At 40.7% G+C, this 27,973-nt stretch overlaps 1 protein-coding gene across 1 annotated transcript in view; it reads left to right on the forward strand.

Annotated features, from left to right (window-relative positions):
• The first annotated feature begins 8,381 nt into the window (after positions 1–8,381).
• Positions 8,382–27,973, forward strand: part of LOC117811690 (voltage-gated potassium channel subunit beta-2-like) — a 36,452-nt gene continuing 16,860 nt past the window's right edge. The window contains exons 1-4 of the mRNA XM_034682118.1: positions 8,382–9,619; positions 24,988–25,031; positions 25,290–25,327; positions 25,592–25,671. Of these exons, the coding sequence (XP_034538009.1) occupies positions 9,408–9,619; positions 24,988–25,031; positions 25,290–25,327; positions 25,592–25,671 (374 nt within the window). The 5' untranslated portion in view covers positions 8,382–9,407. The remainder of the gene's footprint in view (positions 9,620–24,987; positions 25,032–25,289; positions 25,328–25,591; positions 25,672–27,973) is intronic.

The following is a 27,973-nucleotide window of genomic DNA, read 5'->3' on the forward strand; positions in this document are numbered from 1 at the left end:
AATGGATTATGTATGTGAGAAGAGACAGCAGTCTCTGTAGATATATAAACAATCACATACTTAACATTATTTCATTCTGAAGTTCAACATTCTGATACAATGACAACCCTAATGGCAATATAGGATTTTTAAAAATGCAGTATTTGGGGATATTGTTAGCAAAGCAATATATTGTGCCCTCACTGCCAGTTTCTTTGTGACAACACAGGGGAAATATGTTTTCCCTTATATGGAAAAGTCAAACACAAGACTGCTACAAGAAAGGATACAACACTGCTAGTGGTGAGGATGTTTATGTGCAACCCCAAATTTGACTTATTACATAAAACTTTTCATATTAAATACAAATTTGAAATATATATTGTTGTACATAATCAACACAGGATTAAAGAACTCTCGTCATCATCATAATGCTTAACTGTAGCTAGAGACAATTATTTCTGGTACATGTTTGTCACACACATATGTTTATGTTGAATTATTTATTTGAGTGTTTGTGTTTGTGTGATTGTGTGTCACTAGAGGCGAGGTAGTTATTGCTCTGTACTTTGTGAATGCCCAGTAGTGACAGGCAGTGAGAGGACCTCCCCTCGATACTTAGCCTTGTAGACACACTACTTTTCTAGAATTGAGCTGTTGTCACTTTGGATCCCATGAAACCTGTGACTTAACAACATTCAGTACATATTTCCCAAAGTTGTCAAGTTCCATTACCGAATAAAAGGTGAAGTTTTGTTTGTTTTAAGATCTTCTCCTAGGGCCATGACTATGGCGTTCTCTCTCATTGAACATTTGAACATGCTGCATCAGTGTTAAACGTGTCGGAAATCCTGCAGTGGTTGATTTTCTGTGTCACTGACGGTGTATTCCACAATATGTCACATTAGGTCCTTAGGCAACAGATGTAAATATCTGCATGTATTGAAGTGCTACACTGTAAGGGTGCAGTTTGGGAATAGCAAAGGTGTCTCAAGTCTTAATGCTGTCACTATAAAGATAAAGAGTTTACTGATGTTTTAGTGCATGTCGGAGATTTGTTTTTTCAAGTTTGCAACTTTGTTCCATCATATATTTTGTATTTGCTCTCTCTTTTCATACTACTGCCCTTCCTTTTTCTGTTATGCATTTAATAGGAAACTCTCCTGGTTCTATTTCACTGTTTTCATGGCCTCTTAGTATCAGCTGATGGCAGGATTGTTTTTTGTCCCCTGTTGATCCATCTGATCTGTTTTTGACTCTTCCTTTTATTGCTTTTTTTTCACATTGGGAATACACCGTATCCTCTCTGGCTAAATCCACCTCCCTGAAACTACAGCTTTGACCTATTTTTATACTGTACAAATAGACTTACCCTTTTCTCCTGTATTAGTCTGCCTGCTGTCTCTTTCTCCCTCTACTTTGCAGGTGAGGTGTAACACAAGTGTGTATTGTGTGACCTATTCTGCCGGATGGATCTTAAGATGTGAGGTCAGGACTGCAGTTAGGACCAAAGGGCAAACAGTTGAAGCTGATCTGACCTCTCTTAATGTCACGGTCAGCAGTCTGACCTCATAGAGCTGCCTTTTTCTCTGTGTGTTTGACTGGTAAAGGCTATCCAGGGACAGATTCGGTAGCTGAGAAATAACAAGGAACCATCTGTTTTATAAGCTTGGTTTAACCCTTATTTAACCTCTTGTGTGACAGGACCATCAGAAGCTTATATTTCGATGGTATTTTCTATAAAACGATCAGTGACTTACTATTATGGATCTTTGCTGTGGAGCTTCAGAGCTGTGGATAGTGTTGAACATCTCAATAACAGTAGATTTTTTTAAATATGTTTAAGTAATGTTTTACAAGATATCAGCTTTATCCAAATTATTTATTTGATGACTTTGTTATTAGTTAACACGCAAACGTGACCAGAGAAATTAGAGTATTTCTACATTTTTAGTATGGCAGTTTACAGCTTTCTAACTTTACCTTACACAGATAGGATAATAGTTCTATATTAATCAAGAGACGAAGACAAATAAAGGGCTGATGTTGAACTTGAACTTAAGATTTTCAGTGTTGACTACCTGGCAGTGGTAGAGTCAAAAAGTTGTTTTCTGTCACTGTTTGAACTTCATTTTGTAGCTTTCAGTGAAAAAGTACAAGTTGGTTAATTTTTGGCCAACCTAAGTGTATAATGATATTGTGAATGTAAGGAAGTTTTCAAACTAAAGTTGGAATTTTCCCTGTCATAGAAAATAACATTTTTAATGTAATTCAATTGTAACTAAAAAAAAAATCTTTTTTTTTAAATCTACAAGTCAAACTTAATTTAAACTACATATGGGAATACAATTATTTAGAATGTAATGTTTATAATTAGAAGTAGGGCCTGTCTGTGAAAAATAACCAAACTTAAGAGATCCAGTGATTAATAATCTAATTAGAAAGTTGTTGTATTTGTTAGAATAGGTAAGTAAATAAACTTTATTTAGTATAGCAACTTTCACAGACATAGTCACGAAGTGCTTTATAGAGAATCAATGTTGACAAGACAATACGATGAGCAATAAATAACATAATAAAGAAAGCAGACAAAATGACAACAAATTATAACAGATGGTCAAAAGCCATAACTAACAAATGTGTCTTTAGTTGCTTTTTTAGAAGTCTCAGTCGAAACCAGCACATGTGTGCATGTTTTCCACAATGTAGAAAAAGCTACAGAACATAATGAATGTATTTTTTGTTATAGCAGATGTTATGTAGTAAAAGCGTCAGAACTGAACAGGTCCTAGACTTGATCCCTGTGGTACACTGCATTTGATTTCGGAAGATAAAAAGATAAAATCCCCCAAAGTAACATTGTCCTCCTGTCCAGTAAGTTGAAACCTAACCCCTTCACCCACCAGTGATTCAGCATAAATTCTTACAAACAGTCTGGACACAAGATGCCAAGTGTTTCATTCTGATGCAAGGATTTCGTACCACTGAAATATGTGCATCGGAGAGCAATTCTGCCCAGAAACGCTTCTCTGTGTGAACATTCCCATAGGTATGACAAATACACACATAAGCAGGCAGGCAGAAGGATCTTGTGCTGAAAAGGACAGATTATTCTGTTCCCTCTTCTCACTCTCTCTTTCCTCAGATTAGTGAGTGCGCTCCCTGGGACTGTGTGTATCAGCTCTGTTTGGTTTAAGCACACCTTGTTCCACAAGCTGTGATGCTGACATCCCTTCACTGCTGTTTTGTGACTAATTTATTTAAACTCATGTTGTGTATTTACTGAGTAGTATTGCACTGAAGTAGCTCTGTTATTTAATGAAATATGTAATAAATAATTCACATTTCCCTGTAATTAGATAACATCCAGTCTGTGTTATTACCCAGACCTCCTGAACTAAAGCTGAGGGGTGTAAATATTACATCATCACAGGGGTTCCCTGCCTCTGTTTTTGATTGTCTCAGCTCTCCTGCTCGGTTAGATGTGTCAGCAGGGACAGCTGAACCGACAACTCCTCCTGAGCCCTGCTGTCTGCGGGGAATCTGTCATGTTTACTGGAGAGTTAAGAAATGCAGCTGCTCACAGATGTGACCTATGTCTCTCAATTCCTCTTTTTACTGAGGGATTCCCAGAATCACTGAGTTATTGTTCAGCCCCAGATAAACCTAATTCCCTGCCCTCTTTTTATTCATTATGTATTTCTTGCTATTCATATGTAGGATAGCTGTTGTAGTTTGTTTAGTATAGAAACTAAGCAAAATGTTGATGCAATGATAAAACTATACTCAGAGTTAATTGATCATTACAATGATGAAAACACTCAGGTCGTTTGAAACGTTCAGACACAGCCTCTGAATGCATTAAGCTGCAAAAAAAGCGGCATTACCACATCTGTTGATCAGCACTGTCAATCTGTCTGACCCCAACATCGGTTTCCATTAACTCTCCTAAACCCTTTCACCCACTCTCTATCACACACACATGCTCACACACATACACAGAAACCCACATCTCAGGGAGGCTATCCTTTTCACTTGGTTACTCAAATCCTCTAACGCTGTTCAATTAAACCGTCAGTAAGTGGAACTTAAACCTCCTTTGGACAGCTGGCCGACAGCTTCACACGATACAACTGTGATCTTTCTCTACTACAGCTGAGTATTCAGTCTATTCACAATCACCACCTGCCACAAATGACAATGTCCTGGCTAGATGCCTGGGGAAAGGCTTTCTTAAGTTAACACTGTGAGATGTGCTAAAACAGAGGCTTAACTACAGTCAAATGAAGCAGTTGATTTCATATTCATGGCTGTTGGTTATTCTGTTTACCCAGCATGAAGGATCTTCCGCTTTAAGATGTAATATCGATGTTAAATTGCAAATATCAGAGGCATCCTTCTCAGAGGATCTTAGTACATGGATACAGAAAGGAAGCGCTTGCTAAACTAGCTTGGACAGATGAGGCGCAGCGCCCTGCAGCACCTCTGGATGTAGGTTCATGTGCCAATCTTAGCTGCACGGAGGTACCCCAGCTGCCCCCGAGAGCAAATTAGTGAAAGAAGGCATGAGACAATCTCAGCGGTGACTGATGTCAAAAGTGGGAATCCTTTTCCCCTTTCTATAGCCAAGGGCGGTCTTTGTATTTTGACTACGCTCACTGTGCAGAATTGATTCAGAGAGCCAGCGACTATTTTTAGAGCCAACGCTGCCGTTGTGGTGAAGGATCACGGCTCGTGACGTTACTTCTACAGTACATCTCTTGGTCAGAGGAGTTTCTAACGCTCTGGTGATTAAAGTTGTTGCCTTCCACCTCCATGCCGCTGTGATCCTTTGCAGCAGTATGTGGGCTGTAGTTTGAGAGAGGTCAGCTGTCTGAGCTAAAATCCCCTGTACTAGGAGGAAGGACTACTGAGGATTCATTATGGTGCGGTAGCATTGATTCCCAATCAGTGGAGGGAGAATGAGCAGAACAAAAGCAATCATTTTTATTGTGTGTGATACCTGGGTGTGTGTTCTGCAGCTTTCTTATGTAGGATTGGTAACAAGGAATAGAGGGGTTGTCAATAACTGGGATATGTTGGTACAGCTTGTTTTTTACAGCTGTTTAATTGTTTATTAGAATATAAGTCCTTTGTTTTCCATTTGCACATGCTCACTCCTGAAAAAAAGAATGCTGTTGGTATTTGTGAATTTCACTCCGCTGTAGTCGTGATCAGAAAAGAAACACACATGTTCTGCCGTATATCCTCAGCTCCCCTCCTCCTCCCCCGCACGTTGAATGAAGTGCAGGCTCCTATCAGCACTCTGCATTCACTCACAGTGATTGAGTGTCTGAGAGGGATTTAAGCAGCTCACTAGATTTTTGGATAACCACAAATAAGGTACTTAATCAAAGCAAGGAGGCGAAGGCCACAACACAGAGGAGAACATCGTTGTAAAATGTGGAGTGGGAGGAGATGGATTTCTCGTCTTTACTCTTGGGTTCTTTCGGGCACCAGCGCTATCTAACAACCGGCTTCCGAGTCCAGCTCTAACAATGGGAACTGATAGGATTTGGTGTTCAGATATTGTTCGCTTCTTTCTCTCTGTGATGATTGAAAAATTGCTTTTTATAATAAAAGAAGTCATGGAATGAGCCGAGCAAAGTCTGAGTCACCCCACTGTGCGCACCATAAACACAATGTCACTAATTAGCGATTAAACAGTGGCATTCAAAGGCATTATGTAAAGATCTGCGTTTCTTATTTTTAGTTCAGCATCCATTTATGAATGATTTATCTTGTGACTAACGATGAATGGAGGGTTCATTCCACGTTTGCTCAGACAGATTCTGATGAATGAACACAAAGCAGTTTAAAGTTCAGTAAAGGCCAGTATTCACTCAGTAAGACTACAGAGGAGAGAAATCCTAATTAAAGTGTGCATGTAGGACTAAATGAGATAATTAAAGTGTGAGCTTTTGTTCAGTCTGACTTTGGTGGCGGGTTCACTAACAGGCCAGGAGGCAGCCTGTCCTCTGCTGTGTTATTTGATGCGTCACTCAACTAAAAACATCCCTAATGAAACAAACAGAGGTGCATAAGTGTCACTCAAATGGAAGACCTCCCCCTCAGCAATGGCATTAATGCACTGCAGTGAGCAGTAAGTGGGCACATGTGGGACCAGTCTGTGGATTTCTTGCTTAAGACAGCAGTAGGTGATGCTTACAGCTAACACGCTAACCCCTTCTAGCGTTGGGATTTCTTCCAGGGATGCACACATGTCATCATGAGCTGACAGGGCATCACTCATCTGATGATGGTCTCCCCTGTTTATCTGCTGCTCTGATCCTGTTTTTGTTTACCAGATTTATTCAAAGGGAAATGAGACGCATGCTGTCAGTCTGAAGAAAGTTGGCAGATGTGCCTGTTCTGAATTATTAAATCATAGTAAGTGTGACAGGCATGCTTTATTGGATTTCTTGCTGACTCTGTTGGCATTTTTTTGGAGCAGTTTATAGCTCCAAGTGTTTCTGATTAATTACAAAGGTCTGGTGCGTGCGGCATTATGTAATCTTTATTTTAGATATTTTGCAGGACTGTGAATGGATTCCATAAACAGACTGGTGCAGTGTGTGGTTTGCATGTGAAAAATGCTTACTGTATTGATTCATTAAGGTGATGGATCACTGTTCTGTCAGGTGATGCATGCTTTTATTGATTACCACACCTAGCTGTGCAGCCTCGTCAATAAGTGTGTAGATTTTTAAACACAGATAAATCAACATTAAAGGACTTATATGTTGTAGTAATGACAAGGAATCAGTCGTCACAGGAAAGAAGCAGTGGCAGGGTGGTGAAGGACAGAGGTGAATTTCAACACTCTCTTTTTCCATATTTTACCATGTTGAATATTGTTGCATGTGCGTACTGCGTAGCCTGGATTTTGTGGATATGTACCATGTATATCCTAAAGCTGTGGGATTGTTTCGTCAGGCTTGTTATGTGGATTTAACATGAATCACAAGACTGACACTGTATCTGTGCAGACTGAGCTCCTGTCCCTGGCCTCTCCCACTTCTCAATGCCGCCCCTGTGTCACGACTCCTGGGGGCCTTGAAGCAGAGCGGAGTGGATCAGGGCATCAGGTTTCCACGGCAGTGGAGCTGTGTGCATGCACCGTACCTCGTACTGAAGGGACGCCAGGTCTGACTCCTGCTCTCATGCTCAACTGCTCCGTCAAAATGAGCACAGAGCGACTGTGGGGGGAATGGCATCAGCTCCAAATCGGTTACTCATCACCCCTGACCCATAGTTCAGGATGTAAGCATGCAAAAGGGGACATGAACCTCTTGATTCTGCTGCTGTTAAGGCTTATATAGACTTCTATGCAGTCATACACCGAATGTGATATTTCCACCAGGGCATCCCCTTGGACCCCTCCTACTGTCTTTTGTCGTGTGAGCATTTGAAAGGTCGTGCAGAGCTCGCTCTCCCTGCTCTTTGCTCACAGCGTGAAATTTAAATCAGATTTCCGTTGAATTAAACCAACTTTCTCCCTGGGGTTCTATTTAAGTCTAGGAGAGCAAAAGGTCAGCGCTCCAAGAATAGGGCTGTCAGGTAGCAGTTGCCTGTTTGCCGGATTCCTTTGACGGAGGTCACTTCTTCGACTGCTTTACTATACAAGTCTGCTCTGGATGGCATTTCTTTTAATTATCTCCGTGGCACATGAGCTGGTCCTCCTAGATAAGCTTCAGTATTATATTACTGGGAGCATGTGTCTCATCTACTGTCCCTTCAATCCACAGCCACTGTTGCATTGAGTCCAATTACACTGGTGTTTACTTTCAACCCCCAACCATTATAATATTTTTGCTGCTCATTTTTCATCCTCCTTTTACTCTGCTCTTATGAAAGCGCTTTTATTGTGCATCAAAACAGTTTTTAATAACAAGCTATAAAATAAATTGAACACTTACATTTATAAGACGTTACCCGAGCCAAAAAAAGCTGCAAAATGTAATAAATTCTTCAAATCACTTCAAATTTAGCACCACAGAGATGAAGATGAGGGGAATGAAGTTGATAACACAGCTCGCAATTGCGTCTGTAACAACTCTGTCTGAGACGTATATTCTCACAGATAAAGTTACATAATGAATATTTCATGGGCAGTTGAGCAGACCCACGTGAGAGCCCCCTTTCTGGGGGCCAAAGCTTTTTGCCATGTCCTGACCAGAGAGCACTCAGCCTCCTCTCTTTCTCTCCTGAAAGAATAAACCACATTAAAACACACTGCAGGGCAACAGACGGACAAAGATTAACACAAATAAAAAACCCACTACCCTTTTTCTTAAGAGCGGCGCTGTGAACACAACAGATTTCAATGCCTTGCTTTCTCACGCTGCTGTAGCTCTCTGAATATTCCTCCTCGTAGCCTTCCTTCATATCCCTCCCACCACATTCCCTCTCCCTTCCTCTCTCTCTCTCTCTCTCTCTCTCTCTCTCTGTCTCTCTCTCTCTCTCTCTCTCTCTTTCTCTCCTCCCTTCTCCCTTCTCTTGCCCGTGTGCACTGTGCTGCTCTATGCCGAGCACACACAGGCGTACGGATGTAAGTTTAATCCAGGGAACAGTCAGAGCAGGGGGAGTGAGTATGGGGTTGCCCCTTTGCTAACCTGCAGTAGTAGAACAGTCAGCTGCCAGCGCGACTTATCAAGGCGGACTCAGAAGAGGAGATGAAAACCTCCTGGAACTGTTTGTTCATATTTGACTCTCCAGTGCTCTTTGTGAGGATCTATGCCTTTTTACTCTTAAAGCTCCGCAGCGAGAGGTGTTATCTCTTATGCTGAGCTCGGCTTTTAGAGGAAATTGCAAGAGTTTGAATCTACCCGTCAGCCTCTAATCAGCCTCTGATTAAATGATAAAGCGAGAGGAGGACACCCAAATGAATCAGGGGAATCTGGAGAGGGAGATCCTCGCACACTTGGCTGTTTTCAGAATCTGTTTTTAAAAAGATTCTGAATTTTTACTTTCTGTTGCTGTGTACTGGACCTGCGTTTTATTTCCTCTGAGGTCTGCAGTGATAGTATTTTTTCTTCTCACATCCCTTGAGGCAGAGATGCTGCAATTATGTCCTTGAAGTTTGTCTTCCTTTAAGAGGATTTTGTTTTCACCTGATCAGCATTTCTTCACTGTTTGAATACATCCTGATCCTCCGTCTGCTTTTTTGTCTACTGAACACTGTGAGCAGGTCAGTCACTTCAGAAATTGGGCAGTGATTTGTAACAGAGGCACAGAGTGTGCTGCTGGATTTTGAGCCTTGAACTATCTCACGACCCTCAGGGGATCCTCAGACGTGGTGCCACCTCTGGGAGTTTGTCTCACCTGGTTCAGCAGGAGGACACTTTAATTACAGTTTCTGCAAGTGGGACGCTTGGCTCAACGCCAACATGCAGGTGTCTTTAGTATGCACGGACCACCGTGGCGGGGTGAGCCGCACCACAGAGGACAGGCTCAACAGACAGAATGCCAACAGCCCCAACACAGGCACACGCAGCAAGTTCAGGGCTGTGGCCATGGTGGCCAGAAGTCTTGGACAACTCTCTGTTCAGAGCGTGCCTTCATCCAGCGAGCAGAGCATGAGGACTGGCATGAAGTATAGGTATGACAAGTATCGAGTGTTAGAGATTAATCTGACCCAAAAACTTCAGACCTACATGAATACAATGTTTGAATGGATCTTAAACTGCAGGAATTGTCTTTCCCTGTCAGAGTAGATTTTGGATAGTGACAGTCAGATTCTTTGGCTCAGAATAAAGAACGTCACAGACACACGCAGGCAGAGCTGGAGCACAGATTTTTTGTCCTGGTCTTTTTGTCAGAACAACCAAACATCATCATCTCTAAACACTGATGACAGTTTACAGAAATACTTTATTGTGTGAATAACACTTAAATTCATATCCCCAAACTTAAAGCTTTCTGTCATTTAAAACCTCAGATGTAAGCTAGATTGAAGATTTAAATTTTAAAATTCCCTCTGATGTCTGAACTTTAGAGGTGAGATATGGCACACAGTTTAAATGTGGATAATGGCCAAATAAATGCAAATAAATCTGTTTTATGCAGAAAAAAACAAAAAAAGCACTGCCAGTTGCATTTCTTGGCTTTGGAAGGGAAGCTGATTAGTATTTTGCCACTTTTGGATGTACATTATCTAACACTGATAATCCCTTAGTTTGGAATAAATAGAATAATGTGGATTAACATAAACCATAATCATTTTTTGGTCCGTGAAAGCAGAAATCTTCACATTAGGTTTCTTGTATCAAAAGCTTTGTAAAGCAATGTGCTACCATCTCAACAATGTATGTTGTCTCTCATATACCACTTTGCATAATGCTAGCTTTTAGTTGCATTATTGCATGTTGACATTCTGCAGCAGCGTACACTATTTTCAGCCCTTTAATCAGTTGATTACAGAGTGGTGCTGTATTATGGTGTTTATAGTTCTCTTGCTTTTATTCTAGTATGCTGGATAAATGGTTCCGTGTTGTATTAAAGGGAAACTGTTTGGTCTGTTTGAGTGCAGAAATCCCAGAGGACAAGAAGACTAATGACTGTGCTTTATCTACCAAACCCCTTATTTAACATTTAGGTTTGCTTGCAGAAAAGCTTTAATAACTAAAATGCAAATGTCCTGTGTTTGTGCGGTGAATTATTCATACAAGGCTGAAAATGGAGCAGATTATAAAGTGGAATCTCTCTGAATGCATATTGAGGCACTGAGGGTTGAAGAGTGAGTGGCAAATGGAACAGTAGGGGAGGACGTGAAGTCTGTAGGCAGCGTTGGTGAGAAAATGAGTTCACATTACTTTTCAGCGTGGTGAGGTGCAGTACATCATGATCTGCAGCAGGCCAGCCGTTAATGCAGTGTATCAGATTTATACCTCAGACTCCATACGGCCCGTCAGGAGTTATTTTGTGGTAATGACCCGTTCTGTGTGTGTATATTTTCCCACCTGTCCCACCGCTCACATACAGCTATAGCAGTTAGAAATGAAGTAGTGATGAAAAACCTGTATCAGGTCACTACACTCCTTCACAGCTGAATCCTTGCTAATATACTTTACATATATACATAGTTCTATTTACATATTTAAGTCAACACGTTGCTTGAATCATTGGCCCACGTATGAAAGACGTTACTCATGCAGAAATCGTTGGTGTTGTGAACTGGGTTTTGAGTTGAAATACTGTGGAAAAATAACAACAGGCATCCATCAACCTGCAGTGGTAGGTCAGAGAGAGCCAGAGGGAGTGGTGTACTGTGCTTACCACTCTCTGCAGAACTGTGAGTAATCCGTTATCCATGGACGACAAACTAAGACAGAAAAGATTGACGACTTTAGACAAAACTTGAAATGCTCCACTTGAACTTAAAGTTGCGACACATAAAAACTGATCTGAAATCAGTACCTTTAAATAATGTTCAAAAACTTTTAACAGCTGTTCTTCTCACCTTGTATTGGGGTGATATCATTACTGAAATGGTTGTTTTGCAAAGCCTGGATGAAGCTCTTTGCAAACCAAACACAACTGAAAAAATAATTCACATATTTCTAAACATCTCTCTATTCTCTCATCAACTGCTTCATGCAGGGTTTTCACTGTGGCCTACAAAACGGTGCAATTGGCAAAAAATGGTCACAGGCACTTTGCAAGTTTTGACTTCAGGTACACTCTTTGTTAGCTCTGCACTATTATTCTGCTCTCGTGACATAATAAATATCCTGCATTCACTTCTTTGTTGACGCTCTTCTAAAAGTAGCTGCCAGTGCAACCAACATCAATGCCAGTTGCATAGGACTTGATGTTTTTCTTTCACAAGGGCATTAATTTACTGAATAGCCTAGAACACTCAGCCATATCCAATCCAGAATTCAATCCATTTTGTGAAGCTTTTTTAATAAACTGTGCAGGTAGGTCATGGAACAGTTCTAACAGAAATATGCATCACTCTGTTGACTCTGATATCTGTTACACAGAGGTTCATAAATACACATTTAAGTATTTCCTACAACCAAAACTGAGGTCTGAGGCTTCTCTTTATGGGCTTTGGTAGCAGCTTGTTCTCATTCCAGGTGACAAAGTGTCAAATAGCAACACTTTATCACAACCCTGTGCATCTTAAGCAGACACTTCAAGCCATCTGCAACATAAACTTATCCATGGTGATATTAGACACCTGGGGAAGCTGCTGTTGGTGATGTAGAAAGATACAGAGATGGTCTGTTTGGGGAGGTGATGGATGGTGGGGGTCAAGGAAGGAAGGAAGGACCTTTCCCTGAAACACTTGAGGTTTGGCTTTTTTGTAACCCAAAAAATTAAAGTCAAATCTTTTTATTTCCCAAGCAATATTTCACCCTTTGATGTTCACTATATTTCAGACAGGGAGAAAACAGAACTATCCTGTGCAACTGACAGAGATGCAAAAGGTTTTATGACGATTTGACTACCACTGATGAAAATATGTTAATGGTTTATAAAGATTTGATTTGTATTGTTGTAGCAGTCACTGTTTTTCAGACAGAAACTCATTATGAAGGGTTTCTTTTTCTGCCGGGGCATCAGAAACACCTCAGAGAATCTCACACTACAGAGAGCACTGAAGAGCCTTGGTGCAATTTTCTTTTGTTTATCCTTTGATTACTTGTTATTATTTTGCAGTTTTACCACGCAGGATCATCAGCAGAACATTTCGTATTTGTTTTTTCAAGCTTCAACTACAGATGCCAAAGATTCAAAGCAGAATCCTCTTTTTTGTGGATTAAAAACTGCAATATGTTGACAGAGGAATTAAGATCGGGCGTTCCTTTTAATAAACACATTACCCATCATCAGCGCAGTTGTCTGAAGACCCATCATGGTGCTTTACATGAGATTCGCTAGCGGCAGCCTCGCCGTGTTGTCATTATTGAGGCTAATGATATTGAATGAGTAAAATCATTTTCAGCTCGGGGGCCCAGTGGTTGTTTGTGCTCTTCGCTTCCGCAGTGTAGTCCGAAGTCTGTAAAAGGCTCTGTGTTTGTGCGTCTGATGTAAACTGAAGGTAATTCAAGTCTAAATGCAGCGTGAGATCCAGAGAGGCATGCACGGAGGCTACAACATAGTGTTTTGTGGTCATGAAAGACGCAGATGAAAGGGGAGGAAGCAGAGAGTGAAAGAGAGAAAGGGAGAGTGCTAAGGTTAATGCTGGTGTAGGCACCATGCCCAAGAGGAAGTACAGTAGGCTGGAGTGATCTGTGCTCGTGTCACTGTGTATCTTTCAATCGAGCCTATCTGAGTTTAAGCTTGCCAGCTCCTTTAACATGGCCTTTCTTTTCATCCTTGAGCTCATGAATTTTTTTTTCTTTGTTGAATTCAGTGCTGAGTTTTTTTTTCTTTTCACCACTTTGACAGCTGAGGAGGTTAGTGGTTTCATAACTGTTCCAATACACTTTAAGCTTATCCACCCAGCAAAACTTTCCACGATTATCCACACTGCAGGATTGCACTGCAAAATTCAGATCAACCTCATTTGCATACAGTCTCTCTCTGCTTCCTTGAGCGGCAGCCTTGAGCTTGAATCAAAACTGCCAGTCCATGGAGGGGAGGAAAGAGGCAAGGTTGGAAGTGACCTTCCTCCCCATGGGGCCAAGGAAGCCGTCAAGCTGAACATCTCTTCGAGGTTTGGGAGGGATTGCTTCAGCAGCTTTAGTGGGCTGCATCGCCGCAGACTTAGCCGCTCTGTAATGTGACACCCGACCTGCATGACATGACTGGTTAAAATCATCAAGACTGACTGTGAGAGCCTGCACCTCCTCCAAGGACTGATTAAATGACTTCAGTCAGGAATGAATTAATGATGCACACAAAATGGCTTATGATTATGTAAAGCGGTTCAGGGAATGGGAGAATATCTGGGAGATTGGAGAAGCAGTGTAGGTGGGGGAATCAATCCCATAAAGCTTCTGCTTTTCACAGTCCGGTTATCTGCTCTCCTCCCAAGAATCAAACCGAGGAAGGGGCTTTGACAGAATGATGTACCTTTGCAGTCACTTTTATTTGCCTGGGAAGCAAATAAACTGCTGCAATGTAATGCTGAGGTGCAAAAGTTTGTCTCACTTTTCGTTTGGATTGCTGTTTTTCTGCTTTGTGCAGACTAAATCTAGGAACCCGGCAGGAACTGCTTTGTAAGAACTTTTTTATTATTTTTCGTCAAATCATGGGATTGTTTTGGTCACAGTTTGTACCAGCTCCAAAGACTTCTGCTGCGTTTGACTCAGTATCGTTTACTGCAGAGGCCATGTAAATGAGAGCTGACTCACCTCCCACCCCTGGTGTAAATCTACAAGTAACTCGTCCTAGTCAAGACTGTCAGTAGGATTCCTCTTGTCTCTGGAGGTCCACTTTTGGTTGTAGGGTTGACAGTGAGTCACGTACACAGTAAATAGCTCCTGGCAGGGTTGTGTAAGCGGATGGCATTTAAATCCCCCAACTGTGTTGTGTGAAGTTGTGACATATCATTATCAATGACAGAGATAAGACTCTGCTTTAAGAGGCCACTTCTGTTTTCATTTGGTGCACCTTGAAGTTTGGTGATCTAACAGATGGTAGAATTTATGAGGACAGAAATGGGAGGAGGGTTTCGAAGATTTATAGATGAAACATGTACACATCAATTATCAGAGCTCAGGTTATTGTTTCTTGATCGTATGATGTGATTACAGGAAGATTTAAAATGTTTAAACATTTAAAAAGCTCACTCAGATATCTTTAGATGTCTCGTTTCGACAAACGAATACTCCAAAACCCAAAGATAGCGAAAGTGTAATCATTAATATCCTGACATTTTCAGAATTGAAAATAATTGACGCTTGTTTTTTTTAAACCAGAAACTGATACATCTCTTCCAGAATTCGTTCTTGTCTCAAACATGAGATTGTTTTTGACTCCTTTGGAGGATTTTGAAGACAGAGAAACACTGAACTATGTTATTTGAATACACAATAGTAGAAGCGTGCATGGCTCAGGCTTGGGTGACAAAAGCTGTGGGTGTTCCATTTGGGGCGTCGTGAGTGTGGGTGCATGCTGGGACGGTTTTTTTTCTTTCCTGCATTCGGAGGGCTCTCCATCAGGGAGCCAGCTTTCCACAGCCTGTACTCCCTCTTGTAATATGAATCATAAATAGATTGTGCTGTAGTTGAACCAAACACACGTACAACAGTACATTTTGGCCGCTCTGATGTAAATACTGAGACTCACAGACCCACACAGTGCAGATTTCAGGCCACAGTAACCACTTAGGTACCATCTCAAATGTGCACCCAACTACACTTGCCATCTGTTTGCTCTGGGCAAGAGGAGAGAAATAGCCAAACGGTGGGATGGTTCATTTATTGATGTGGGCTGGAGATTCACTGTATGCACTGAGGTTCTGTCTGTGTTGGTGTATAAAGAGTGAGTAAGAAGGGGGAATATTTTGCTGATGTTTCTATAAGCGTGTCTGCATGTGAGAGTTAATGTTGAGGGGGAAAATGAAGACAGCTGTTCTTTCGTTGCCTCACTGATAGAGTTTAATTAGTATGTGCGTGCACGTGTGTGTGCGTATGTGTGTCTTAACACCCATCATTTCTCTCTGCATGCTATTTCTTAAATGTTCCAGAAATAGACTGGATTTATTAAGTCTGCAGTATGCTGAAGAGACATGAAAGCCCTATATTCCCCTCAGTATTTCCATTGTAAGCTGTCAGTTTATAATATGTTTTCATTTCTTGTGTCAATTATTGAACTGTTTGCATAATGTTTTTAGTATTGCATGCTGACATACAGATTCAGTCCTAAACTAGTTCTAAAAAAATCCACAGTTCTTTGTTAAATTGCTCTGCGTGTGGTAACTGAAAGCTGCCACTGTTACTCTGCTCACATGTCTAAATGAGCGCTGAATCAACAGACTTGTTTTGACAATGAAATTTGTATTTAGCTTTTCTTTCTGCATGAGAAGCGCTTGAGCCGCTTGTTACGTAATGTTGTAAGGCAGCAGTTGAGGAAGAAATGCAGCACAAATAGAAGGAAGGCTATGCTGTACCAAGAGGCCAGACCTTTAGCTTACTTCAGAAATGAACAGTGTGCAGGCCAGCAGGGGAAAAAATCCCATCTACCCAACAGCATCATGCCTAGTCATGTGTATTATGAATATTTAACCTCAACATCCTTTTAATAAGCCAGATGGCACCAGTTTGCTCTAAATTGACAAAGTGTCCAATCTTCAGCAAGATGCTCCCTTACATGCTAGTTATTTCTCTTCGGGCCTTTTATGTTAATACCTCTAATTAGCTTACTGTAAGGGCTGTATTTGTAGATTGTTTAAAAATGAATCATTTGGTAAATAAAGCTATAAAAATACTGAAAAATAGTACAAGCACAAAATGTTAGTATACACCAGTCATCATCACACCAGAATTTGAACATCACTGTCTCTCTCCTCTGCTCTCTGTCTGTCTCTAACAGACATAAACATAACATGTCTGTCTTTATTGCTAGAAAGACCTCATAGAACTTCAGTGTTTGCTGTCCTGCGATTGAGTAGAGTTAGCAGTTCAAAGCTGTGATGGATGGCGGAGCAGAGAGACACACAGCAGACAGGAAGAAGTGTGACTTTAGCAGCAAATTAACAGAATCCTGCACCTTACTGAATGTTTGTGTAGAGATATGGACAGATTTTAAGTTGTTTAAATTTCAACCCCTGTGAAACAATCAGAAATGAACGTCTCATTCTTCCATTTGGCCACTTTGTTTACACTTGTTTGTTTACACTCCGTACTTTTGTTGATCGGCCGCCAATGCATGCATTGAGTCATTTTCACTGACTCAAATCAAAGATGAGTTTTCAATACTATTGATTATTAATTGTCTTTCAATGTCCTATATGATTGATTTTTTAAAGTTCTGTTTGTTGCAACTTTTAGATACATTAAGTTCGTTTTTTGAAAACATTTTTTACTGACATTTATTAATTCACCAAGAGCAAAGTACTTGGCACTATGTAGAAAGTAATACTGGCAAGGACAAACTTATTTTTGACTGGCAGAAACCTCGGGCAGAACCAGACTCACGTTGAAGGGCCATCTCCAGGAGTTTGGATAGAGGGGGATTCAGAGAGAGAGAGAGAGGAGAGAGAGAGAGGAGGGAGAGAGAGGAGAGAGAGAGAGGAGAGGAGAGGAGAGGAGAGAGCGTGAGAGAGAGAGAGAGAGAGAGAGAGAGATACAACAACAGATGAAACAGATTTATGGCTACAATGCCAATAATAAAGATAAAAAAGTATGTGTTATATAAGCAGGAGCAGCAAAGTATGAACATTGAAGTATCCTGTGGCTATCATAGCTAACTTAAAAGCATGGCAGGATGTTAGAGCACAGCTCAGTGTGGCATTAAAGATTCTGTATAAGAACCGTTGCTAGATCTTGGAATCCCCCGCAGGTTTAGATAACTTTCTCTCTCTTTCTTCCTCAGCATATAGCAGCAGATTTTCCATCCCTGTAGGCACTGGCAGATTTATCCTCAGAAAAGAGCCTCTGAAAAACGCCTGAGTAAGAAGAAAAAACAAATTCAGCCTGAGGAAAACCCTCTGAGCTGACAATCTGTTTATGTCCAAGTAAAAATAAAAAAATTAAGTGCCATTGATGACTGTCTTGAAGTGCCCCAGTGCCAGCGGCTCTATGTTTCTGGCTGCTTTATGCTGTATGTGTGAAGTTGCTGTACTCCAAATGAAATCACATTTGACGTTTTCTCAGGCTGCTGTCAGATATCACGCAGCAAGGAAATACCAGTATATGTACGGTTTATGACTGAGCGTGTGTTCATTTGATCTTCACAAAGAAAGCTGAAGGATCTTGGGTGTCACGCCAAGAGCAGAAATGACTGTAAGGTTGCTGACAGCATAAGACGTAAACGTCCTGCAAACAAGAAAGCAATCTCATGACTACACTATCAGCTAACTGGACACAGTTTTATAGCCCATTTGAACACGATACATCACCGTAGGCAAGATCTGATACTCCTGTTTGGTATCATTTGTGACTCTATGTCTCTGGGAACCCATTTACTTTTGCTTTGACCACACTAAAGGTTAATTATTTCCAAATAGCAAACATAATGTCCCTTTTGTTTTGTGGGAGATTGTGCCAAGATTTGTATCCCTTTAGGCCGGTGTAATGTACAAAATAAAATGATCTTGCTGCCATAGCCTCACCCAGATCTTTGATAGTTTTGTGCAGGAGCAAGAACAAACATGAAAGTGATAGATATTTAAATAATACACGTTTGACTAAGATCTCTGGATGGGAAGTTGATTAGGACGAAGAGAGACAAGTTTGCTGAAAGTATTAAGAGATCATCTTGAAGGGTAAAGCCTGGTGTTGAGATGTGAATTTTAAGAAATAACTTCACAGCTTGGGAATGGGTTTATTTTCATTTTCCTGGAAGTTGGATTAAAAGATCAACACCATCTTTATGCCCGGCTATGTGTACCATCAGTACGTTATCTTAGTTTAGCATTAGGACTGAGAACAGGGGTAATAGTCTTTCCTGGCTCTGTCTAGATAATAGAAAGAATACAATGCCTTTGAAAATCACAACTTGTCATTTTTACTTTAAATGTATATATAACATATAACTTACTGAGCTTGGGGACCAATCTTTTGTAATCTAAGGTATATTATCTTTTCTTTTGTGCTGAGTTTAGCTAATCTTTTTCAGGCCCTCTCTTTGCACGTCATTATTGATTTTCTGGTGTTTACTTTTAGCAGGGAAACTTTGTAGCGTATTTCCAAAAATGTCAAAAGTATTCTTTTTAAGCTATAGTTGTCTTTTAGAGAAGAAAGTGGGCATCCACTCACCTTCAGTCACAACTCACCCCCGCATATCTACCTTTGGCTTTATCTGAAACAAGAAGCAAGTCTTTTTTGTTTTCACTCACAAAAAAGGTCATCTAGCCTGCAGCAAGTGAACAGAGCCGTACTGTAGGATGCTGCTGGATGCGCACAATGAAGTGGTCATGCTCTGCACCGATGACGTGGATCAGATGTACTAGGATACACAGGGCTAGCACACTGTGTGCTTGTGGGCGTTTAGCTGATACAGAGAAGCATACAGTGAGAGATTTGCATTTTAGGATGAACTGCTCCTTTAATCACAGTTAGTATATGAAAGCAGCTTTTGAGAGCAAAGTGTCGCACCGTTTGTACCTCTTCCATATCACCAAGTCAGCACATTTTTCATCCAGTAGGTCAGCAGTTTTATTGTGGCTCTGTCGTTTGTGAATGCAGGAGGAAAACCACCTGCAGCCCCCACGAGCCACTGGCATTTGGCATGTATGTTTCTCTGAAGTTAAAGCCACGGGTTCGGTATATTAATAGTTCTTCTCAGTGAACATATCTCTCAACACGTTCCTCTTTACAGCGCTGTGACCTTGTTTCCTCATTTATCACTATGTCCTGTCCTGTCTATCCTGTCCACTGACTTTATATTGACTTTAAACCCTCTGACGTTTAGTCTGCTGACTCTGAGCCTTTAGTCCTCCCTGATGCTCCACTCACACACCTCACTCACCTCACCCAACCAGGGACATAATTGAAGTATAGATGCTGCTACATCAATATCTGTCTCTCTGAATCCTCTCAGCGTTAGATAGTTTACAGACATTTAATTACAGCTGATTTGACAAAACACAAATTTGATAGATACTCTGTGTATATTACGACTATACAAAGTGCAAAAGTTGACTGAAAGAGTCGAAAATAGGTGACAGTTTTAATCTATGAGATGAAAAGTGAATATCCATCCTTTGTAAACAGCAGAGGGCTTTTTCAGCCTCTGACTTATTAGACTTATTTTGTATGTATCTCATGTCTGTAGCTAAACAGAGGCATACAGACATGCCGGCAGCTTATAAAGATTTTCAGTGGGGTTGATGCATTGCCAGTGTGTCCAACACATAGACAATACCCGGGCGGCCCGCCAAAGTATATTTGCCGACCATGTTAGTATTTTTCTTTTTATATCTTGATATAAGTTTTAAGCTGTATGGGGCACCCTTCTTGAATGTGTCAATGATTCAAACCAATCATATAACGAACCCTGCATTATGAATTGTGAATCATATGGTATCCTGAGTTTAATGTATTATAGTTCCCAACCTACCACCAATAGGAAACCCAGGAATTTGATACACTTTTTTTTATTTGCATGGAAGGTAGGTTTATCATTGGCTGTAATGTTTTTCCATATAGGTGAGTAACAAAGGTTGCAGAACTCTTGTTTTCAATGTAGACGTCATGTTAACAGGTTGGATCATCAGCCAGAGTTTGCAAGATAGTTTTCTTTAACATGGTTGCAAATCTAGAGAATGGGAGGCCCTTTTTTATTTCATCTGTAAGCCACACAGTGCTCTGTGCATTAATAGACCCATCAACATCATATGTGGATACTCATATTGTCATAGCACCATCCACTTTACGCCTCTTACTATAGTTTCAGCATCTTCATACCTTTAGTATTTTTTTGTGATTTGAAACTTAGTAGTTTTTACAAACATTCAAATAAAGACATACAAATAATGACAATATGATAAATCAAATTAAAATAAACAAAACAAAACAAATAAAAAGATAAAATTGGCAGATTATCTACAGCAAGAAAAAGTGTGAACTATGTCAAATGAGGGACAATATTATACCATACACATACCTATATATGTATATGCATATTTATGCACAAATGAGCACATGTATATGTACACCTTAAATAACTGATGAATAAAAGAAAGAAGAGAAACATACTTTTAGTAATAATGAAAGATGTGAAGAAAATAGTCTACAGGAACTGCCCTCGATGTTCTGGATGTCTTTCTAAACTGACTATGAAGGAATTTGATACTCTTTGAAACTAGTGCAAACATTATATTATTTATAACCGTTATCATAGGTGAACTCAGTGTTAAGAGCCACAAATGGCACCAGCAGATGACATGCATCCTTTTTGGACAATGCACCAGTGGGGGCTGTGGTTCTCCTGCGCCACTCAGGCGTGTCGTGTGTCCCAGGAGTGACAGTATTGATCTGGAAGAGTGAAATGACAAAAGGTTTTTAATTTGCTGAGTCAGATATTCAAGATTAGCTAACTTCATGCCTGAAAGAGAAATAGAATGTAGTTACATTTCATTGGCTAAACAGTATATCTGCTCAGTAGCCAATGAAAGCTCGGGCGTTACAGTGTTGTCATACATCTTTAGGTCATGCTACATGTCATTGTGTCTTTGAGGCATTTTTATAATGACATTGAGTTGAGCACTAACAAAAGCATTTGTTTACAAGTTATTGATTGGCTCAAAGAAGGATTGTGTGATCATCATAGGAATGACACATTCCAGCTCTTGATAGATTGCAAATGTCTGTCTAAAGCAACAGTTGATATTTATTTTTCCGGCCCCGCTGACAGGATGAATCAGAGTTGGTCATGGTTAATGGTTTTTGACTTAAGCTAAAAATATGATGGTGGCTCAGCGACTGGCAGGCTTGATTGAATCTGAACACTTTGTGTTGATGTTTCTATGTTGCATTGTTATACCGTTTTTCTAACATGTGTTTATGTTAGTGACTGTAATTCATTCATCAACAGTTCAATAACCAGTAATGAAAGTAACCCCAGGGTGACCTTTGATATCCTGCACCTGACACAAACCTTGATTAAGAGAGGAAAACATGTCATCTGTTTTCTACAGGTCAGCCGTCATCAATGGCTGCCTAGGTCAGCAGCAAGGCTGAATGATTGGCTTAGACGTGCAGCTTTCATTGTGACAAGCAGGAGTGTAATGAAACCTGTGTTTGAACAAGCTCCAAATAGATCTCCAGGCCACCCATGATCAAATAAACCAACACCAAAATCAAAACTCTCCACTCAACCAATTTGGCTTCAGGCTGATGAGATTAGGGAAGAAGGTTCAGAGCGTTTCAAAGCAAACAATGGTGCTTTGGTCAGTACGTGACTTGTTCACCGGGTCTTATCTGTCTTTGTTTCTACAGCTGCAGCGCTGTCGCTGTCCTGTACTGTACCTGTCTCCTTCATTATTGAACAGGGTGTGAGAGCGATGACTTTACTGCTGCGGTTCGTGTCTGCTTAGTCTCAGCAGGAACCTGACCCCGGCTCGCCTGCAGGCCCTGGCAGAGGGTCACTGCAGCAATGCACAATGCAGCATTCAAGGCCCAGCCAGTCAAGTAAAATATTGAACAGTGAACAATGTGCTGACAATAGGACTTCTTAAAATGAGAACGACAGCAAGGGCAGAACTTTGTAGTCCGATATCCTCCTTACTTATTTTTAGTGTTTGGGGGAGTGCTTAAAAGCGGTGGTCTAGTCTCCCTGTGCAGTATTCATGGTTAAAGCAAGCTTATGCATCACTCACAAGCTAAGCCTTCTTTTATGATAAGCCCTGGGACACGCAGATGAAAAAACTTCTACACTAGAGGCATGTATGTGCAGTTAATCCTAGTTTATCATACCCAAAAGGTTAAGCATGCATCATTAAGTAAACCTGCTTGTGCACTTCATAAAAACATATATTGTTCAATCTAGTTCAGTGTTTAAATATGTCACATTTAAACAAATAAAAACCTTTATGTTAGTTAACGTAACTTGTAGCTATGCCATCAAAATAAAATAACATAATGTGAATAAACATAACGTGATACTGTAATGTTTGATCAGAGGAAAACTACTCCCATGATACCTCCCTCCTTCAAGACATCAACACACGCTGTCTTCTTTTAGTGTACTGTGCCTTTAAATGTGTAAAAGTAGACCTCAATGTAGATTTGATGCTGAATCTACACTATCAGTCTAGCTTCAACTCTACCAAAGCAGGATTTAGTCAAGCAGCTATTTCAGTGACAGAGATATTTGCAGATATATTGCAACTTTCCTTCGTCCATCATAGAAATATCCTCTTCTAATGATTGTGGTCAGTCGCTGTTTTATTTTCAGTTATCTCTGTTCGTCACGCCAAGCAGCCGCTCCCCAGAGGGGGTATTTTACTCATGCAATTAACAGTCAGTTAATTGTAGATCAGCTCCAGTGGTTTGCCAGAGAGGACTTAGTGTTAACCTTGTCACTGTGGTGCACCGTAAGGAGCACATGGTCCCACTAGATTCTCTTTATTGCTCTCTCCTCTCCCTCATGACTGACTGAGGTTAGCTCGGAAGTCCCCACGCTCCTAGATATAAAGTCAGCAAGGTCTGAAATATGATTACAGACATCACTGACACAATCAGATCTTTTTAATGAGAAGAAACTTTGACATAAATGCTTAACTTGCAAAACGACACAAAAAGGGATGTCATATAATTATTTTTCAAAATCGCACCATCTCTGGTGGTTCTGAAAAGTTTTGATTTATGCTGCGATATGCGGATCTTGAATTAGAAACAAAGAATATAAATGAAAGGAGGGACTCTGCTAGCATCAGTGGTGGAACTAATGATGTAGTGAACATTTAACTGGATTAACTCTTTAAATATAGAATGTATGTAGATGGAAATACATCAAACAGAACTTAAAGCAGATGAAAAGCATTTTTTTGTTCTGCTACGACACAAACGTAGCCGACTTAGCCCGCTCACAGGAGACGTGAAACTGTCATGATATCTGTATTTATTCCAAACAGTTTAGTCAGTCCTTTTGGACTCAGTGTTCAGACCACACTGAAAGAAGTGTTTTGTTAGTCACTGCAGCAATTCAGCAATCTTATCATGGCTTCACAAAACACCCACACACACACACATCTCCAACTCACACATACAGCCACAAGCACAATCCTGTGAAACACACACACATCTGCACCACACACACACACACACACACACAAACACACACACACACACACACACACACACACACACACACCTACACACACACACACACACACACACACACACACACACACACACACGCACACACCTATCCTCTGTCTCCCTCTCTTTGATTCCAACTGAATTTCTATAGAGGCAGTCTTATAAAAATAAATTAGATATCCTCCCACACGCTCACTTTGACTCCTGCACATGTTACATCATCTCTGATGCCACATTTCTTTTATCTCTTTACACTGCAAGCTTATCTTTTATTGGAGGTTGACCAGAGGTAGCACACAGTTTGTGTGTTTAACCATTTCTTAGATCAGCCATTTCTAAAGAAATTGAACGACTAAGGTCTGAAAATACTCTGACAAAAAATGGTATCATAACTAATATCACAACAAAAGATATTTCTGTACTCATAACAAACGCATTATGATATTTCCATTAAGCGAGGGAAGTCAGAGGGCTTAGAAAAGTTTAAAAGCTGGCACAAAAGAATCAAAGAGCCGTCAAAAGCTGTGATTGTCAGCAGAGAGGTCTGTCTGGGTTCTGATAGGCTCAGAGACGCCAGCTTTAGGAGCAAGTCGTGTGTGTAGTCGAGCTTCTTCGCTGCTGTGGGGGGATTTTAGTCAGACGGCTGCTGAGGGATCCTGGTGTGTTCTGAGAAAATGTTTCTCTGGATGTCACGGTGGGCACGCTTAAAACACACTCACTCAATACTGCTTTCCCCTGACATGTCTCTGCAAACACACAAACACACGCAGACATCGTATCGTCTGCAGCACGTGTAGCTGTTCTTCCTCACCCATTCAATCTACATCATGACTGACATCATCCATTAGTAGCCCTGTGTTTCTCAGCTTCTTCTACTGTCATCCTTTTAACTTTTAAGTTCAAACTTTCTTTCATTTTTAGAAGAGTCACAGCGTCCTTTATTTATTTTGTCATCAATCAATCAAAGATAAAAATAATGCTTAAAGCCCTTCTCCAAAGATCTTAGCCGCTGCCCAAAAAAATAACAAATCACTGCTACCTCAGTGCTCCATTAATGTTAATGCGACTCTCTCTGTTTTGACAGAAACCTTGGGAAGTCAGGCCTGCGGGTGTCCTGCCTCGGATTAGGTAAGAGCCTCTTGGATCATCATCGCACAAATAACATTGCTGCATCACAAAGACATTGTATAACCAACTTTAGAAGGGGATTCACAGCCCCTCAGTCCAAACTATGTCTGTTTTCTTGGCTAGATATTGTCTCTTGTACCTTGTGTACAGTGTCACTTGTACAGAACATATATAATCACTGTTACCGATCTCATCTGTGCACATGTGTGTGTTTATGCTCTCCCACTTTGATCTCCCCTCCCTGTCTCCCCTCTGCAGGAACATGGGTGACATTCGGCGGACAGATAACGGACGAGGTGAGAGCAGATGGATTTTGTCATCTTCCATCAGTCAAAACTTAAGAATGGGAGTGCTCCATATGATCTGAGTAGCTTGAGAAATCTATTTTTACTCAGAGTGAAAACATACAACCAAAGAGAGTCAGCTGGAGAATAAACACACTTTACTTAGGAAGTGTTCTGAAGGAAGTTTAATAATTAAAAAGCCTTTACACCTCACATCGGTGGTCTCTCACCCCATCCTGTCCCCTCTATGTTCCCTCTCCCCTGCTATCTCAACAGATGGCAGAGCAGCTGATGACTCTCGCCTATGAAAATGGCATCAATCTGTTTGACACAGCGGAGGTCTATGCTGCTGGGAAGTGAGTATATCCTGTGCCACAGGTCAAGTAGCAGCAAGAAATAACTCCACATATTACTGAGTTGTTCATATTGTTTGATATTATAGAGGTACCAGGTAGAAATTATACACGAGTCACAGATAACTTGAGTTTCAGGTGTAAGTTTGATCCACATTGGTGCACAAGTAATGTTCAGCATGAAGAAAATGTACATATGACATCATCACTGCTCTGAGGAAATCAATGTCTATTTATGGTAAGTCTTAAAGGCAAAGTTGACCTAAATTTACAACTTACTTTAATACCACTGTTGGTGTATGGACTAATGACTGTATATAAAGGGGGATGCGTGTCTCCCCCCCCCTGTAGTCGTGCAAAATTGAGGTGACAGGTGCTGGAATTTTGCTCAGTCTGCGGAGTAAGGAAATGGAGTCAACATTAGCTAGAACGTTATTGATGTCCTACCCCTACTGCTTGCCAAAACACACATTTAACTCACTGAAAAAAATGCAGTTATTCCTCAGGATGGTTATGGAAAGTTCAGTGCTTGTTTTGGTTACGTTATCTTTTGCTTTTCCTCTTCTTTCCCACTAGCGTTGAGGCTGTATCTGCCAACAGATATTTATTTCAACAAAAAAATAGCATGATAAGGAATAACTAAAATGACCTTGCATTTGAGGTATTTGATTTTATAGTTTGACTCATGTTCCATCTGTTAACATGGAGGAGGCGGGCTCTACAGCTTATACTGCAGCCTGTATAAATATTGACTTATAGACAGTGTGAAACATGGACGTAATCTCAGTGATGTCTGCCATTGGTTTCTCATTGGTGTCATATGGAAATGCTAACTCAACCTAACTTTTGGTTGACCTAGCAAGAAGCTAAGAGGCGGGCCTTTAGCCTCTTGCTAGGTCGACCAAAAGTAAGGTGCCCGCCTGTCAGTCAAGTCAGCCACACCCTGATTAGGCTTTACTATCCATACCTGTAACTGCAGTTTTTAGCACTTCCACACAGGTGTCCTTTTTCAACATCAGGGGTTATTGCTAAGTTTGGCTTCTCTTATGGTGAGCGGTCATGTCGTCCATTGTTTTCTACAGTTCATGGTTTAGATGCAAACGGTTGCAGTTTGATTTGCTCTTAGGTACAACGAAGGTATTTCAAATGTGTTTTAGTAACTCAAAGTTGTGAAAATGACTCATATGCAATGTGTCTTTCCAAAAAAAAGTTCTTGTTAGCACACAATCCACAAACCTCACTACAAACTGTTTTCATTTGGACTATTTCTTTCAGCAGAAAGTGGCTCAAGTGACATATTAACTGCATGGACTCCTCTGTCCTTGATCTTGGACCTGAAATCAGGATCGTCCTCTTCATTAACACCTTGTCATTGTTGCAGGAATGTTTATGAGGGATTTAGATATTCTTGGTCTAAATTCATAGAACTGCCTTTGATGATATATTTAAAGCAGACCAGAATTGCTTTGTTGCTGTGTGTAGTGATGCTTCGAATTCCAGCAGGGATTAATCTGGCTTTGTAGTAACTTGGGTGCTTTGAAATAATCTAAGGGATTATCCTTTACACACAGTATCTCACCAAGTCCTTTATTTTTAATCCTTCCAGGAATATTCTAGTTTTGCTTTTATGTTTTGTGGAGATGCGTCAGAGTGCCACTGTCTCATAAAAGAAGAAAGACAGAAATAAAAACTCAACAAAACTCACAGAAGGTCTCAGTGCCTCTGCAGCTGTTGTCTGCTGAATGTCATCACGTCATGCTGCATTGTTCTGGGAAGCTGTTTGTTTTGTTGTTTTAGGACACAGACAGAAAAAGTCGATCTTTGACATTGAAGCATTACCAGCTAACTTTCATCACCATGCTCCGCTGTAAAACAAAGTGCACCTCAACAAAAAGGACGGATCTGTTGGGCACGTGCAAATGTTTGAGACAGCATGTCACACAGCTCGCTACGTGTTGCACAGGTGTTAATCCTGACAGCTTCCACTGCAGAGCGGCTTATATTACACACATACACACTTACATTACACACATGCACACTGTAATTACACACATACACACTTGCATTGCAAACATACATGGGGGGAGAAAAAAATCACCCACTTTGCACATCAGAATAAAAAAGCTTTCATGTGAAGTCCTTGGTCTTCTGGCTTACTTAGATTCCTTCAGCAGTCAGACTCAGACTCAGAGAACCTTAAGTGGTGTTTGTTGTTGTAACGTTGGGCTGCTGTTGTGTTGATTCTGTGTTGCAAGCAAGGACAGATAAACAATGTTTGTAATCTGTGCTCACAGCGGCAGTGGCT

Source organism: Notolabrus celidotus, chromosome 1, assembly GCF_009762535.1.
Source record: "Notolabrus celidotus isolate fNotCel1 chromosome 1, fNotCel1.pri, whole genome shotgun sequence".
Lineage (NCBI taxonomy): Eukaryota > Metazoa > Chordata > Actinopteri > Labriformes > Labridae > Notolabrus > Notolabrus celidotus.